The sequence below is a fragment of the Empidonax traillii genome, unplaced genomic scaffold (genome assembly GCF_003031625.1).
Source record: "Empidonax traillii isolate 1590-97213 ecotype Southwest subspecies unplaced genomic scaffold, ASM303162v1 scaffold1377:size231680, whole genome shotgun sequence".
In the NCBI taxonomy this organism is placed as follows: Eukaryota; Metazoa; Chordata; class Aves; order Passeriformes; family Tyrannidae; genus Empidonax; species Empidonax traillii.
The window spans coordinates 147549-166581 of NW_020956570.1; the positions used below are offsets into that span (position 1 = coordinate 147549).

The 19033-nt window shown below is 37.0% G+C and overlaps 1 protein-coding gene across 1 annotated transcript in view; it reads right to left on the reverse strand.

The window, feature by feature from the left end:
- The window catches only part of ESR1 (estrogen receptor 1), a 154982-nt gene that overhangs the window by 97849 nt on the left and 38100 nt on the right, over positions 1 to 19033 (reverse strand). Inside the window, 1 exon segment of the mRNA XM_027906936.1 lies at positions 9004 to 9508. Coding sequence (XP_027762737.1) covers positions 9004 to 9508 — 505 coding nt within the window.

The window sequence follows — 19033 nt, forward strand, 5'->3', positions numbered from 1 at the left end:
GTTTGACTCCTAAAACTGTAATGTCTCTGGCAGATATTTGTATAGCTGAACTGGTTCTGATACTGTTGCTATCAAACATTCATTTTAGGGTTTATACCTCACCACCTTTCTCCATGAATATGATTAGTATGCTCTGAGACATTAAATATTCTGCTGAACCACCACTTCCAAGATTCACGTGCTTTATCTCTAATCAATACCCCTGTAGATTAAAATTAGGATTATATTTCTCATAGCATGGCAATACAAAGCTAACATACTTTTCAATGCAAAAATTCTACATAATCCAAACCACACAAAACTATTGCAAGGTAATAAATCTGCTACACTGGCTCATAAGTGGCACCATACATATTTTTCCTTACTTGTGTTTATCAATATAGTTGAAGGAGGAGTATCATTTTCCTGCAGAATGGAAACAAACTGACAAAGTTGTTCTTTGACATACTAGTTCCCCGAAGATACCTAGATTTGTTATACACTCTCAGCCATAGCATTCTTTGCTACCACTACATTTTCCTGGATATAAGGATGCTGTGATATGCAATTTGAAACAGGGATCTTACTGTGAAATTCAAGTTGTAACTAGTAACTAAAGCAGGGGACACTTATTTGAATCAATTTCCTTTAGACACCAACTGACACAAGTTATTCAATAAATGCTAGATACTGCCTAATCAGGATAGCTCAGCAAAAGAAATGTTCTAATAATGTTTCCTAGCTTTATCAACTGAAAACAGAGATGACAGGGTATTATTATTTTTGCCAAAGATCAGATTTTATACTACTTGTCTTGAATAATAAATTAAACTATGTTTTTTAGAGTTAACACCTCCTAAACTTCCATCTGTTTACGTGTCAACTTGAAGAAGGAAAAAGAATAAGTTCCTAAACATTGGAATATGTTAATGGAGAGCTGGAATGCATGAAGCTCCACCCGGGGTTGGCTGAGGAGACAACTGTGAGCATTTATATATGTCAGGATTAAAGGGAGGGCAGGGATAGGCAACATTACAGTGGAGGTCTGCTACAGGCTGCCTTATCATGAAGGTCTGGAGGAGGACCACAAGGATGATCAGAAGAATGGAGGACTTCTCCTATGAAGAGATGTTGAAAGAGTTGTGTCTGTTCAGCCTGAAGAAGGGGAGGCCCCAGTGAGACCTTATAGCAGCCTTCCAGTACCTAAAGGGGGCTTACAGCAAGGCTGGAGGGGGATTTTTTACAGGTGCACATAGTGGATGGCTTTAAACTGAGAGCAGGTTTAAATTAGATATTCGGTGGAAATTCTTCTTTATGAGAGTGGTGAGGCACTGGAACAGGTTGTCCACAGAAGCTGTGGATGCCTCATCCCTGGAAGTGTTCAGGGCCAGGTTGGATGGAGCTCTGAGCAACCTGGTTTAGTGAAAGGTGTCCCTGCCCATTCCAGCTGACTTGGAACTAGGTGGTGCCTTCCAATGGAAACTTTTCTATGATTCCAGGATCTTTCAGTGATTTTTGAATTAACAGATCTTGTCTCACAAGCCTGAATTACATTTAAAGGGAAAAGAAAAAAAAAAAAAAAAAAAAAAAAAAAAAAAAAAAAAAAAAAAAAAAAAAAAAAAAAAAAAAAAAAAAAAAAAAAAAAAAAAAAAAAAAAAAAAAAAAAAAAAAAAAAAAAAAAAAAAAAAAAAAGGGAAATAGCAAGAAAGTAGTAGGTGTTACATATTCCAATTTTAACAGGCCTATATGCAAAAAACAGTGCAGGCTATTTGGAAAGCATATTAAGAGTTTATCAGCCTTGTGATTTAAGATTTGGGAGCTAAATTTTATGCTGTATTTTCTTCTGCAGTTGCTGCTTTCTGCACAGCATCTTCCTAACTATTTTTATTTAGCATTAGCTGAGACTTCTCCTATGTTGCAGTAAATTTTCCTTTCCCTTTCTTCCCAGCTTTGATATACACTTTCTAGTATCCTATAAAGTTTTTCATAGTCATCTTTTAGCAGCACAGATCAGTACTGAAGTAGTCTGCAGTAATCAAAGCAGTGTTTTCTGTATGATAGCAAGTAAGAAACGAAGAGGGAGAGAAGACTGGAATTAGTAATCAAATTGTACATTTGCACTGCAGATTGCTGAGACACTGAAAAAATCTTCGCAGGAGGAATACAGCTTTACCCTAGAAAATCAGTTAAAAGCAGTTTCCTCAACTGGACAGGATGATCAACATGAAAAAAGCCCACCGCTTACTCACATAGCTTACGAATGAGAAGTGAAATGCATGGACTTAAAACTCAGCCTGATGCTGCCTAGATGCTCACTGGTCCGTCATCCTCAAAGTGAAAGAAGGTTCTTCCCTGTAGCATTCAAGAGTTACTTTGCACAGATTCTGCTGCCCGGGTTCTGTGAAGATCAGTTTTGGCAGCTGGCAGCATTGTGAGACAGCAGCACGTGATAACAGAATGGGACACATTTCTCCCATGTTGCCTAATTTGAGATGGACTGCACTCTTGAACAGTTTTAGGAAATGCACTGAATGTGAAGTGGTTACAAGCATGGCTATTCACCGTTGCTCACCAACTGCTTGTTTAAGAAATCCTTTTAGTTACCTCTGTCTTTCTACTTTTACTTTTATTTTTCACTTCTACTAACAGAGTGAAAGGAGGGGGGCAGTAATGGAGGGGAGGCATCTTTTCATATTTCTTATTTATATCTGCGTTGGCTGTTGTGTCCTTGGTTAAGGCTGCAATGGTTGGAAGACCTCTGCAATGTACATGTATCACATAGGATTCGCATTTAGGACAGTCATATTTAAGCTCTGTGTTTTCTCAGGACCATATTTCCTTTTTCTAGTGAAGAGTTAAAATAAAAAACCCAGCTTACTTCTGAATCCAATATTCTTATCAACATCTTATCAAGGAAGAAGATTATCCTGAAGATTTATGATCTTCTTGTCTCTAACAGGTATCACTCATGCATTCATAGTCTTGCACAAGACTATGTTGAGTCAGATGAAGTAAGAAGCCTCCCAGCAACTGGAATCTGAGCTTGGCAGAAAAGTAGAAATGCCTTGCCTTGCCAGTGTCACATTGATCAGGGTTCCTAACAAGCTGGGGTAAATTACAACCTTCTACAAGTCACTGGAAAGGCCACTCAGCCTCAGATGCGACTTCCTTCTCTCTGTATGACAAATTTTACGAACCCCCCTAATGAATGCAATGAAAGCAGCACTTTAAATGAGAATGTTGAAGGACAGTATCTTTGCTCTAGTCTCAGTTCTGATGCCTGAACAGATAACAGAAAACTCCCTGCAGACAGAGCAGGGAGCTCAGTGTTTTGTTGTCAACAATACAAAATTACAAAAATTGCCAAAATCTCAATTTGTTAGAAAATGTGGATGCACTTCAGTTGCAGGGCTCTTCTCCTCTGTTTGTTTGGAGCTTTGCCTTAAATCTGGTCAGCCTATCTTGTTGGTTTAATAAAAAATGCTGGCATTTGATGTTCGCTTTGCAATTGCTGAAGGAACTGGTGCCAGCAACTAATGCTTTCCATATCAGAGCAGATATGGCCAGCAGTGTTTGTTGTTTCAATAGCCTCAGAGCAAGAGTGATCAAGGCCAGTGACACAGAGTCAATTCCCCATCTCTCTCTCAAGGGACATTCTGCAGTGTCTATGTGAAGGGAGATTACAAATGATGACTGGCTTTGTTCTTTACAGGAGATGTATGGGTGGGATTAATTTCACATAACTTTGGATACCACTGGGCATCCATCTTCATACAGTAGGTATCTGTACCAGAATGTAGCCATCTTCTATAATATAGAGCCTAAAGCACCTCATCTGTTTTAATCAGGCACCTTAGAAAGACAGAAGGTGTGTTCACAGTGACTCTTTGTGTCTCCACAGATTATGAACAGAGTCCATGTGAAGGTTTGATGCTCTTGTCAATGCTGTATGCCATTTGAGGTGTTCCAGGTGATGACCCTCACTGACACCCACCTCCTACTCCAAAAAGATATAGCTACACAGTAGGTCCTGTGTCATACCTGCTGGACCCATCTGACCTCTCAAATGGTACCAGATGCCTAAGGAATGGAAAAATTAATACAGACTTTGGTGTTTACGTTTAATCAGATGAACCCCATTCACATGGTCTGTGTGAACAACCATGTTTTTAGCCACAAATTTCAAATTCACATGGAAAAGGCTCAGTTTATGGAGCACTTCCTAGATCTGTGCTTTCTGCAAAAAATGTAATTGCTAAAGAAGTGAAGAAATTTTTCTTCAATAGGAAGAGAGAGTAAGTGAGATCCATCTCCCTGCCTTGGCAGGAAGGAGGATAATGAGGAAGTATAAAAGCTCCTTTACCCCTTTCCAACACTGTCTGCCCTTATTCAGGGGCACAAGGAGGCACACATGTGCTCCTCAGCACTATGGGCTGGTGACTTTATGGTGCAAGCACACTTGGAGCAGGATCCACATCAGCACATTCTCTAAGAAGGGCTGCGGAAATACCAAAGTTGTTTTGCACGAATCCCTAATAATTGTAATGTGTGAGCATCTCAGAACATTTAATGGGCTTATCTTTACAACATTTCCATAAAATAGAAAACTATTGGTGAGATAACTCCATGTTTTCCTCTCTCTCTCACTACAGTCATCTACTGCTATAAAATTGTCAGAGATATCAGCACAAGCCCTGAAAACAGGAACACTCCAAGTGTTCAAGAAACTGCCTGAACACTTCAACTGTTCAAGACAGGACATCAGAGCAGACTGATGCTTTAGAGAAAAATAAGCAAAAACAAAACCAAACCACTAAATTACATCATACTCCACGTTATGGAATACTTCATGCAACATAAAAAAAAGAAATTATCTTTGAACTTTGCATTCATTTTAACACTTTTACTTTTAAAATTTGGAAAAATACCTCTTTGTTTAAAACTCAACATGAACAGCTAGAAGGATTTATAATGAATCAAGCAAAGTTAAAAAAGTATATTATTAGGTTAAGTAACAATTTTTTGGACTGATGGATTTATAAATTACAACAGAAGAGGGATCGATTTATATTCATAACCTTTCTCAATTTTAGCAAGCATTAAAATTAAAGCTGAGATCATATTGACTATAACAGCATGGTTAAAATGATTCAGAGTCAATTTCAGTATGATAATTGTGACTAATGCTAAATAAATATTATATTAATCTAAATATAGACCCTGAGTAACTGGAAGGTACTCACAAACTAGCCACTAAAAGTGAAGGAGCATCTGTTTGTACACTGGTTTGCCAGCTTCTGTCACTCACTACAGATGGACAGACAACTTCCTCATCAGGGAGCTGATAGGTGCAGTCCACTTTTACTAGGTTTTTTTGGCCGAATTTGGAAGCAGCACCAAACACAGGCTACAAAGAGCCTCAAATATATGCATAATTTTACTTCAGATCTGAGAAGTGCAAAATCTGTGATGACCCCAGAATGTTATACACTGGCAGAGCAAAAAGGATTCATCTTTGCTGTTGTTTGTAGAAATTTACAGAGGCAAATTAGCTACTGAAAGGCTCCTTGTTTTTTCCCTGAGTGAATAAAAACTTGCTGACAAGCACAAGGAAATAACCACAAATTACTAGAATTCAAATTTAATAGTTAAGAAAAAAAGAAATATTTCCATTAATTTACTGTAGTAGTCATGAGTACAAAATTTCCTGTAATAATAATCAACCACTTATTAGTATTTAATAATATTAAAAAACACTACTAAAAATGATCAGAAAAATAACATATTAGTGAGATTTGTCACTGTCAGATAAGGAAAATTTATTTTAATTTGGCTACCTATTAAAAAACAGTCACAAGATCAGACATAAAAGGGATCCAGGTAAAGACAGCACAATTTGAGTTAATTAAGCTCCCCTTTTTTAAATCTGTTCTCAAATTCTGATGCCTCGCTATTTGAGACTCCAGAAAGGAGATTGATATATTTCTTTCATTCTTTACAAAATCATTCTTTTTATGTATCATTATGTTCTTCAGCTAGATATAGAAGCCTGTCATTATCTTGCAAAAAGACACAAAGCCTTTTGGAAAAGGTAACAGTATTTGAAAGAGATAAAACAAAACTTCAGAAGTTAATAGACATGTCGCTATACACATATTAATACACATCTGTCTACAGGCAGTATGATTTTGAACACTTATTAACAAAATTAAATGACATTAAAAGTTTTCCTTATCACATACAGTAATTTTTTAGTTTTGTGACTGAAGACTTTTAACATTTTAGCCAAGTATTAAAGAGAATATAAATTCAGCTTCAACCTACAATGTTTATTTATTGTCCTGCTATTGTATCACTGGATGCAGCACTTGCATGTCAAATTCAGAGTATAACAGGGTGATGGAATGCAAGTATTTCTGCCCTAAAAGCCAAACAGCACAATTCAGTTACACAGAAAGGTAAAGGAGAATTACAGAGGAGTCCTTCTGAGTCTTAGGTTACATGACTTATAGAAGCAGGCAGTCATATCATAAACTGCTCATGATCCATTTAAAATTTTGTTACAGCTTTTGGTTTGAGAATTTTTGCATTTGCCACTCCTACTGGTAGGTTGTTCCAGAAACTCACCATTTTGGTAGTCTATCTTCCCACCTCCAGCATTAGTGTATTCATTGCCAGATTACACTGCCCTATGCTCTCTTTTCTCCTACAACCCAATTGAAACCAATGAAATTAGTCAAATACATAGAGCAAATTAGAAGTTCTTTAAAGAACTTGTTCTTAAAGCCCATGGCTAGATATTTAAATATTTCCCAGGCACTGAGCACCTATTCAAATTATTTTTGACAGACTGTTGGTGATTGGACTTGTGCCAAAACACAAGAAAAAAGACCCAATATTTAATGTTGTAAGGGTAATAACTTTTTAAATACTCACAAACATGAAAAGAAAAAGAAGTAAAGTTTTAATCAATTTAATTCCAACATAACTATGCCTGTTCACAAATGATAATCACAGCAAATGCTTTGAAACACATTTCTTATTACCATATAAAATGTGCTTTACAGAATTATGGCTGGAAGGGGCTATTAAATCATTACCATAACAAGGTATGCAGACAAACCTCCTGGCATATCCAAGATCATAAATTCACCTAATTACTGCTGCATTAAGCCTCAGCAACTGTATATGGCTAATACACATCTCCAAGGGTAAAACCCAAACTTGTTCAGAAATGTCCAGAAATTGGAAATACAGCACTGGCTTTACATGTTTGCTCTGGGAGTTAAACTAAAAAAGTACTTTAATTTTGTTTTGAAGGGTCTCACCTCAAATCATTGCTTAAAAATTGAAAGAACACTACTCCCATTGTTCAACTTCTATTTCAAGGTGGTTCTCTGGTTTGAATCCTCCTACAGTAGAATACCTGACTACAGAACATTTTCTGCTTGTGTATTTCAACTTCCCAAACTCACTACTCCACTGTTTACATATCTAATGTCACTTATACACTTTTTACCATAGGTTTGCACTGGGCAGTCATGTAAAAAAAGCCTTTTAATCTAGTGCAAAGTGAAGTTTCGCTCTCAAGTCACTGGTAAACATTCACGATCTTTATGCTCTGACATGCATTAATCCTTCCAGGATTTGGTTGCACTAAAATGAATTTTGTTTGAACCAATTCAGTTCACAGGTCACTGTATTAGACAGTTTGACGTAACCATTATCTATCATTTCACCAGTCATTATTCCTTCTGCTCCCTAAAACTGATTAATCATTTGCAAAAGGTGTAATCACCATCTGTATTTTTGGGACCAGATTCTACCACCAGATTCTTATTCAGGTTGAGTTAGACTGTCTTTAAGAATGTGCATTGCTTTTTACAGTAACATGTTATATTGTGCAAATAAGTCTGGCAGAGTCTGGATCTCAAAATGGAAAAAATTACTTGCTTTTATTTTTTCTGAGCTGTTCCATTTCTAGCAAACTCACCTGTATCTCTCAAATCAAGAGACCAACGGAGTTCATGGAAAAAAATTGTCTAAGTGTTTACTTTGATTCACTGAAGCCCAGTATAATAAGCTGATGCAAAACTATTCTATAAACACTGCACAAAACATTAACAGCATGGGTTTTGGCGTATATGACTTTTTTTTTTTTTGAGGCTATATTTCTATAAATTTCTACCACTTACTTCAAAATAGATGTAATTATTTCCATAACAGACAATAAATATTTAAACCAAGGAAATTTATCCCTCTCCACCACCCCGATTCAAAGATACTTCTTTCAATTCCAGACAAAAGAAGAAAAGAAAAAAAAAAAGGAAAAAAAAAACCCCACCTGCTATTGAGGGACAAGAATCCTTTGAAAATCAGCATGCCAGATTTGCAGCTAAAATATATCACCCTCCAATGAAAAATGCATGTTAATATGAACAAAGGTCTTTGGATAGCTCAGGAGGGTGGTTACTGACTGGAACACTGTCACTGAGATAATTCAAACAATTTGATTATGAAGGGTATTGTGTTTCTGAACGACTTCCTATGTAAGCCACTTCTCACACCTTAAAGGAAGCCAGAGGAGAAAAATACTCTTACTACCATCTAAGAGCTGAACAACCAATCACTCAAACCCAGAAATATGTGATGGTAGAAGTCTTTTTAGTATACTTCAGGCAATATTCTAATCTATTACAACAGTGAGGTCGTTTGCAGTTCTTTAATCAATTATGATTGCGTGGTTTCCCAGGAAACATTTATACTCATTATCTGATTTGTTACTCATTTCGGTTACAGTTTTCAAAATTTACAGCTTACAGCCACAGTGTGCTGTGAATTACAGTTTTGTTTTATTCTGTGCTATTTCCTATAGTCTAGATATCATTGATGATTCAATTAAATCACATGGTCCTTTACACACACACAAACAAAAAAAACTATTAGAGCATAACAGATTTCCAGATTCTAATTTTCCTAGTTCATCTGCTTAAACAAGAAAGAAAAATTATCCATAGTATTTACCTGTAGAAGGCTGGAGGAGCAGCTTCCCTCATTCCAAAGCTGCCCTGATCATTTTCAAGGTAATAGGGTACCTGTTGGCTGTGATGATGGATGAAGGGTGAGAGCTGGGGTGCCGTTTGCAAGAATACCACCGGGCTTGGTGGGACACTGTTCAGCGAGTGAAATCCTGCCAGACTGCTGGACCCAAAAGATTCAGAAGTAGGGGCGTAACTGAGCGTAGTAGAGCTGTACACTGGAGCTGTAGTACCAAAATCATAGGTGGCACCTTCTGGGTAGTTAAAAACTCCTGTCTTGTTGGTCTCCACGTACATGTCGCTGAGCGATCTTTCCAGAGGAATCTTCAGCTGAGGTCTGCTGAGTGTCTCCAGTTCAGTTCCTTGAATCTGGTGCAGCAGGGTAACTCCAGAGGTTTTGGTGTGAAGGGTCATGGTCAGTGCTAATGGCAGTGAGCAAGGAACATATCTGCTTTTATTGTCAACAGTGAGATCGGCAGCTGGCAGTCCACCTAAAAAAAATACCAGAACCTATTCTGAGGCTCAGCAGAAATCATAATAAAGCAGCACTACACAGGTATTCATTTAATCTCGGCAAGGAGGAGGATACAAACAAACGCAGAGTGAGCACGGAAAATGCACATTCTCTCTCTCTTCCTCCCTCCCTCTCCCTCTCCCTAACTTTTAGGAACTCCTCATCTGCGCTAATATGCATTACAAGGTATTGGCTGCGAGCCAGGAACCCTTGCCTTGTGCCGACATTGGTTTAAACATCACTTCAGAAACAATTAGTTTTGGAGTTATACCAAATAATTGTCCCTCTAAATGTTACTTAATTCTTACTAATTGTTTAATTTTTCTCTTCAGGGTACAGCGCTTTGCAGCAGCTAACGGGAGAGAACACTTAAATCTAACCAGGAAGAATAGTCCAGTGGCAGGCAGATTACTGCCTTTTTTCCTTAGCAGGCTCCAATCTATCTGTGCTTATCTCTCCTTCTGTTTGATTCATTTTCATGTTTGTTAGAAATATGTAATGTGTACATTGCCACGACCCTGGGTAGGACTATGCTGTAACCAAGATAGGGCAAAGCAGAATGTGTGTGTGCAAGCGCGCGCGTCTGTGTGTCTGTGTGTGCGTGCGTAACAAGCCTCAGTCAATAAAGCTAGCTAACAAAATTGAAGAGTGTATGATATCTATGCACAAGAAAGGATTCATAATATTTTTTCATCAGCAACAGCAACTCGCAGTTACTAGTATAATAGTAACATTAAAAAGCAAGGAAAAGCTTTAGACTAGCCTAGAAAATTATGTCTCCTTCTTTTTAGGCTGTAAAATGATGAAATAAACATCATTCAGATGTTGCCACAGTTAGGGAATAATTATTTGATTTTGCGACACATGAATTGAACACAGGAAATTCTTTTTCCTAGTCCTGTGAACAAAACCTCAGCAAACTTGAATTTTGAAATCAGACTAGACAATCAAGTAACCAAAAATAATCAAATGGGACCAGCTTTAAAATAAACTGAACTGCCTCTGAAAGTTATATTTGGAAAGAAAGAAAAAAAAAAAAAAAGGAAGAGCAAGAACATAATGAAAAGGTGTGGCATGCATGCTTCTTCTTGCAATCTCATTCCATATAATTTTAGCTTCGCACAAACCAGTTCTCCTGCACGAGCTAAATGAAAACCTCCAGAATCTGTTTCAAGTTCTCTAGCTTTATTGCTGTGGTCTGTGGTTCAGTCAATTAAATAGGTTAATGCCAACCCTAAATGCATTAATATATGGCCTCCAGTTAGTATGCTTTGAATACTAGCAAAGTCCATGTTATACTTAAACTACTCCACAGTTATTTGGCTCAATCTTCAAAAAAACCAAGAAACTGAAAAAATGAATACGCAGCTCGCTAAAAGCTTCAAGAAAAGTCTACTAAAACTGATTTTATTTTGGTAATAATACTATGTTTTCAGAACTTCTACTAAAATAGGTTAAGTTATTTATATTTGCAAGATTATTCTGAAGCAATATACATTTTTACCTTTGCAGGCACACAGCTGAGACAGCAGCACACACATAACTATGTACTTGATCTATTTCCTCATCCCACCAGCCACCCTCCCTACCCTGTTCAAATTTCAGATCGTAGACTTTGATCAAAGAGATAAGCTTGTTTAAATAACACTGGACTAAACATGTTCCCAGTTAAAAAAATAATAATCAGACAATCATACCCAGCAGTTCAGAAAGTCTTCGAAGGGTTATTCTGAAAGTATGCCAGACAGTGTGAGAGAAAAAAAAAGAGAGTGTGTGCATGTTCTCTTAGAGTGGGCGACCGTGCATCTGCAGAGACTCACAAAACAGCAAGTAAGCAAAGCTCTCAGCCGCCAGGCTGCAGGGCTACACAGGCTGAAATGAATGGCAGTTACAAGTTTAAAAGTCAGCCACTCTTACACATTTCATTTCATGCTTCATAATACATAGAAGAAGGATTTGCTCTTATTAAGCTGCATATGCTGAGAATTAATGTGAATCTGCCTGCCATAAGAAGTATATACTTCTATTGTGTGCTACAAAATGGACTTTAAATTTTTATCTAGCATTATCCAACATGTATGATATGTTAGAATTGCTACACTGACATGCAATAAAATGCTCCAGCATAACAGCAATGCAGAAGACAGAAGTGTGCAAACAGAGAGCTGACTTCTGAGTGTGTCCTTTGCAATCTCAGTGCTCCTCGCACGCAATTTTTAAAAACCTCACTAATTATTTTTTGGGGCATGGTATGTTTTCAGGGAGACAAATATTTAAAGTTTCCATCACGTGCAAACAGCATTAAAAGCACTGTGGGGTTAACTTGAACCACCATCACTTCTGCTCCGTACCATTTAAACTAGGGACCCTATGAGCAGCTTTTCACAAGCCAAAGTCCTCTCACTAAAAAGGGCTCATCAACAGACAGTTGCAGTACCTGCACAGCACACAGCGTGGTACACATTTCAAAACAAAAAAAAATGTGAGTACCACCAACAAGATCTTAGGGACTGGCTGAGAACCTCTGTGATAGCATCCTGTAATGTCTGGCTTACTTTTCCTGTAGAGGAAAAATGAGAGAGCAAGAAAGTGCAAGCTGAGGTTGTTGGTTAATCAAACCAAATCCCATGAAGAAGTTGATTATTTTTGCATATTGAAAAATATATAGGTTTTTATTCTGCTTAGTATATATGGGATTTTTAGATATAAAAAAAAATTATGAAAGGCAACAAATTAGAGGGTTTTTTTTTCTTGTCCTATGTGATATAGACCATGCTGCTTGCTCCAAATTAATACACATTGCTCTCACCCTGCTTCAGAGATGGCATTAGATGCATCTGTCTGTGGACTCACCTTCCAGAAAAATGAGATCTAGGTTTCTAAAACCTGGTATTAGGGTTTAAAGGTCAGGACTTACTTCACCAGCCAATTTGATCACTCTGATCTATTACATGTCAGATTTTACATGTTCTAGAATATGACAATATTGCAATACGGAAATGTGTACCGCATATACCAATATTAGTTGGTGCTTTTTAGCACAAAGTTTACGTAAAGATTTGGTTTTGCACTTCATGTATGCCTTTAAAACTATGCAGATCTCATACAGAAGGGCTTGCCTCATTCATTGTTTTGTTGTTTTTTTTTTAATCCCGTGTAGTAACAAGAGAGAGTAAATAAAAACATGAATTGGCTGCAGCATCTTCATTTCTAGTGCTAGACAGATGTGTTCAAAAATACTTAGTCAACAGGAAATCTACCTTCTCAGATCTGGTAATTTCTCCACTAATGTGCACCCAACTGCAGACATGCTGTCCTATGTATTCCTCTTACCTTAATGAAGGTCTAATATTGTTTTGGAGTTGCTGATCACATACTACAGGAGAAAGACATCTATCATAGACACATAAAAGTAGAGAAAGAGCAACTGGTTCTACAGATTCTGAAGATTTGCTAAATTTATATCAGAGATAGATTGGGGGGTTTACTATATTTCTGAAGTTTGGGAGTATGCAAATAAAATCTGGCTTTGATCCATCCAGATTTCTGTATACACAAGAAGGAAAGAGAACAGCATTTAAGGAACACTGAAGAAATAGGAGGGAGCAGTCCACTGTGACTGAGAAGCACTACACACATGTTGGCAAGGAAGGTCAAAGCAGAAATTGCATCTTCATACACAGAGATTTTTACTGAGAATTAGTTGAGGTGAAAACAGCGAGGATTCAGACACTACTCTTCTCATGGAAATGAGAAATATATAGATTAGATAAACTGAAGTAGCTGATTAAAACCTTTGTTCCCCTTTTTAAAATGGTAGCCTTTCTGTTTTACTTGTCTAGATAGGCCAGAGTTCCAGTGCCCAACTCAGATTTTCCAGAGTATGGAATTTACTCTAAATTACACTAATAAAATGCCTAGTGGAGTGACATCAAAACTTAATCATATTTCTACTGCTCTGTGGTTAAATTAGCATCATTTACAGCTGAAAAATATTTAGATAAGTTTCTAAAGGCAAATTTTGGTTATTGTGATTCATTGATGAACAGTTTGCTTCTAGTTTACTTTTTTTTTAATTTACTGACAGACAACTAGAGTGATCAGATTAAGCAGGCAGACTTAATCTGCTAAATTGCACAGTGCATTTTGGCTCAACTGGACCATCTGTCCAACACTTCAGAACCGGAACATAACTTAAAAAAACCCAAAAGCGGCCTACTTCCACTGGCAGCAAATATTGTGGCACCAGCAAAGCGGTCTGGGAAACAGAAAAAAGGAAATAATAGACAATAAAAAAAATGATAAAAATATAACTTAACAACTGGAAGGAAGATGGGGAAATTCCAGTGCCACAAGCATCAGCAATTTGCTATTAACTACAAGTCCTAAAAGCCATTCAGGGCTGTAACAATAGGAATAGATATATTTTAGAAGAAAAAAAAAAAAAAGAATAAGAATAAGAAAGGGCCTGAACATATTTTGTGTTTTGGACAAGATAAAACAGCAGTTTGAGGGGAAAAAAAGATTAAAACAAAAATACTATACAAAGTCTATTAAAATTATAGGAAAAAATTATAGAAAACTCCATTCTATAACAGGCATTTTTTAGCACTAGCTTTAGTAAGTATTGCAACAAAAAATGGTAAACTAAGAACTTAAAACATATACTATAAATTTTCCATAAACCTGCTGACAGTGAGAGACCATAAACTTCGTCACTTTGGTTCCACAGCCATAAAGATAGAAGCTTTTTTTAGCTGCTGCAATTAAGACTCTATTGCACATAGCAGGAGGAACATTATGTTTTTCCAAGATTCCACAGTAACATTACAGAGAAATTGTGTTGTCTTTAGTCCAGTGAGGAAACTCCTCAAGATAGACAGCTGGAGAACAGCACCACCTACCCCACAGCTTTATAATTCTCTGGGGGAAAAAAAAAAAAAAATTAAAGCCCTTGATACCACTAGGCAAACAAGAAGCATTCTTAAAAATTCCTCAGGCTCTAAGGAGAGATAAGTTCTTCATGCTGTTATTGGGAGTTTTTAACATTTAGAGTTTTATAAATGTTAGAGTTTTATAGAGATATATACTTCTTTTTTAATCCTACTCTCAAAAAAATTACCAAAATTAGTCATGACACCAAAAGGCCAGGTCTAAGTTTTCTAATCCTAAATTTTTGGTTTACGTTGGTTTTACTGCTAAAAGAGGAGCTTCTGCTTTTCCATGTCAGATGTAAGTAGGGACTTTGAATATATTAGATCAAAATAGTTCTTACTGTAAACAGGGAACTGTGGAATACAATTATTCCACACATATTTTTTTAATTTACAACATTTAAATATATCTTCAATTTTACCTACTTTTTTTGTGTTTTTCACAAATTTAAATTGTAATTTAAAATTATCTGTGTAAACAAGAGAAATATTAGGCTTGGATGTTGGCATAGCTTTTTGATAAAGTATTTGATGCTTTAAATTTTAAGACTTCGTTTAGAGCTATTTGTGATACCATAAAATTTTAGCCAATCAGACGGAAATTTCACGCATCAGTGATGAGCTCAGACATTATAATTTCGAAGCATCTGAGCTAATCAGAAGAACATTTTTTGCTTTTCCCTCCTTAGAGATTTCTAGAGACTCTTTTTTGAAACAAGAAACCCTTTTGCTGGAGCAAATGAGGAGCAGGAACTTTAAATGTGGCAGGGAGTTGACACTGTGTGTCACAGAACTGCCTTTTGGTTTTCCTCTGAAAGTGTATCCACATTTGGCCAACTTTTCTACTGCTGAAAAAATGGCAAGTTTTTCAGAGTTAAGATTTCTAAAAGCTCTTTCCTGGCTAAGCCTGCTCCCTCCTCTTTTAGATCTTACTCCTGGACTTGACTGGGCACAGAACTTCCCAGAAGAGTGACATGCTAGAGTCCAAACAAGAATGGCTACGGAAAGTTTTCCCTGTTCATTACTCTTCTGGGGCAGAGTAAGAGTCTGGGCTTAAATGAGGATAACTGTGCCAGTTATAAGACTGAAGTCCAGTCTCTAGATGTACAGACTGAATTTCCTGAAACCGAAATGGGACACCATCTCCCTTTTCAATTTTAGCATTAGAAAACCACATGTAGAAACATACCCTTTTCTAAAGGAGACATGCTGTAACCTAACTAGCTTGTGCATTTTTTCAGTTTTTTGCACCTTAGATGGGACAGGATAATACTAAATAATTCTGCCCAACTCATACAGAATAATTGACTTACTATATACATAAAATGGGTCAAACTATCTGAATACACTGGACAAACTCAAAAGATATTAGCAAATACTGATGTTTCAAAAAGTTAGCAGATGTTTTCAGGGATGCAGAAAAAGAGAAGGAAAAAGACATTTCTCTACTTTCCTACACAAAATTTTAACTACTTGCCAACAAAGATGTTCATTGGTAGAAAAACAACAATACCATGATTTAAGGTTAAGCAACATTCTTTGCTTAATAACAAATACAACATCCTAAGAGAACACTTCTCATGGATCTAACTTCACATAAAAACAAGAATGAGCTCTGAAATGCAAAATGGGAGTTTAGTATGCCATGTTTATAGTAATTTTTTCTGTTTATATAACAGAAAAATTGAATGTAGATAGGCATCACATTTGGTAACCTCCAGCCAACTGGGACCTCCCCAGTTACCCAGGACTGCTGATAAAGGACAGAAAATGGATTGGTGAGCACTACTGTCAGTTCCCTCAGTACTCTAGGGTGGATTTCATTCAGCTCCATAGACTTGAGTGTGTCTACATAGTGCAGCAGGTTGCTGACCAATTCCCTTGGATTATGGGGGCTTCACGCTGCTCCCCATCCATTGTCTTCCAGCTCAGGGGGCTGAGTACCCTGAGGACAACTGGGTAATAGTGAGGACAACTTACTACTAAAGATTGAGTGCTTACTACTTACTTACTTACTACTACTACCTTTCTACTTACTACTTACTTACTACTAAAGATGAAAGGCATTAAGTAACTCAGCCTTTTCCTCATCCTTTGCCACTCTGTTTCCTCCCTGCATCCAATAAAAGGAGGAGATGCCTCCTTTTGCTGCTAATGTAATTTATAGAGACATCTTTAATTGTCATTTACAGCAGCAAACAGATTAAACTCTACTTGGGCTTTGGCCCTCTAATTTGCTCACTGCATAACATCATGATATCCTTGTAGTCCTCCTGAGGTCTAGAGACCCCAGGCTGGTCAGAATATATAAGGACAGCCTCAGGTGGCTCAGTGAGACTTTACTGCTATCTACAACCATCCGAGCAAAGAGTACAGAAAATACAGATACAAAAACTTCCTGGAGTGCACAGTGACAGTCCAAGGGGAAATAGGATACAAGTTGGACTATGGGAAATTCTGATTAGATATTAAGTATAATTTTTTTACCTTAAGAGTGGTTAAATACTACAAGAGGTTGTCCAGAGATGCTGGAACGCCCTGTCCTTTGAGGATGAGACTCAACTTTGAGTTCAAGATTCAACTGAACGAGTCCCTGACTAATGGTTTGGACTAGATTATATCTTGATATCCTTTCCAATTTATTCTACGATTCTATGCATCTAATAAACAGATGTGCAACAAAATACTTAGATTAATTACTCTGATGATGATAGCCTATTTTCCCCTTTTCCACAGGGTTTCAACCTTTCTGCTGCTCTTTCATCAAGACATCTGCCTTTTATAATCAGCCTGCTATTAACCCTAAATTAGTCAGGAATTAAGGAAGCTCCATGGGTAAATTAAACCTTTCCCTTAATTTATCTACTTATTGGCCTGAACAATGTATTAGTCTCAGTTCCCTATAATAATTTGAGTTAGGAAGAAAAGCAATTCTATCGGCCTCACTATACCTTCTCAGGCTTTCAGCAAATTACTCCAGTCCTTGCCCAAAATATCTTTGCTGCTCATTGCCCACCTGTTCTCAGCCATCAATGACACACCTATGTTTGAACACTCACTGAAAGTGCAGCAATAAATAATCAGCCATGTTTTGTGGCTTCCACAATACAAAATCAGCTGTCTTTTTATATGGAGATGGCTGTCTCCATCAAAACACTCATTCCAAAGTGTCCTTCAATGGGCCTAGTTCCCTTTGTCAATGTTTTTCCATATATACATACATACGATGCAGGGACATGTACAATAAAGTGACCAGTGTCCTAGTGTTTAGAAAGTACAGCCTAGCCCCAAATAGAAGAAAATGAAATATCAATCTGATGACATGACCTAGTTTCTTCACTCATTACTCTTCAGTAATGGTATGCAAATATATTACATTTGCTTTTAACACTTCCATATCCACATTTCCTTCCTAGAAGCTGATCCTCCAATTGAAAGGACTCTGTGATGAGGGTAACCCTGTCACCTCAAGCAGTTATATTTATTGTGACCCTGGATAAGTCTTCACTCAAATAGCTTGGAAAAGTCTTGGTGCTTTCAGCATCCCATTTTTATCTACCAGATACTGAGAGCAGAAGTCCTTCTGAGTGATTCATTGCTGCCACTGGTCATTCATCTGGCACATACTCTAGAGAAACAGACCTTGAAATGAATCCTTATAAGTAATTTTCTGATATGTTTGCATTTTTTATTTGAAAATGTGATAGGGATTGTATTAAATACATAGTCCTAAACAAGACTGTCCTATATATCTTCTGTGATAATTTGAATCAGTTGTTGTCTTCAGGGGAACTGATCACATTGAAGTAAGTTATGAGTTTAAGTGCTTTCCTGGATCAGGGCCTAAATCTCTGATCCTCACACACACATCGTCTCCAATCATCAGAGAAGTCCAACATTAATAGTCACAGAAGTTACATCTTATTCTTTGGGAATAACTTGCAAGCTTTAAAAAATTCTGGTTCTGTGATGTATCGTCGTTACTTCCAACAATTTTTAAAAATGACTTAACAAGCCTACAAGCACGATTAGCTGAATCTGAACCAACCACCAATGTCAAACATTCAGTTCTATAGGGATTGTTATTTGTACTCAGGAGCACCTAAGATCACCATCAGAAATTGGGTTCTCGTTGTGCTTAGTACAATGTATACTTAGAACAAAGAATGATTACTTAATAGCCCAGATTTGAATATCCAGGCTTATACCAGTGACTGAAAATAGCACCCTTAAAGAACAAGTGTCTCCATTTCTTCACAAAATTCAAATAGACTTGATGACGTATCTCCATTTTCCATTTCAAGGTTGCATTGTTTAATAAAACTGAAGTCTGTTTTCTAAACTCTAAAACTTTTGTTCAAGCTATCAAACAATTCAACATTTTGAAATGCAACAAACCTATACAGAACAAATGAATTAGCATCAACAGCAAATGTTCAAAAAATTCAGGGAGTTACAAAGTAAGCAACCACACAGGACTCTCACAAACTAACCATAATGTAACTGAAACATCAATATATGCTGCAGCTGCTGAAGCCTTCAGTTCTTGCCAGAACAATCATGAGCAA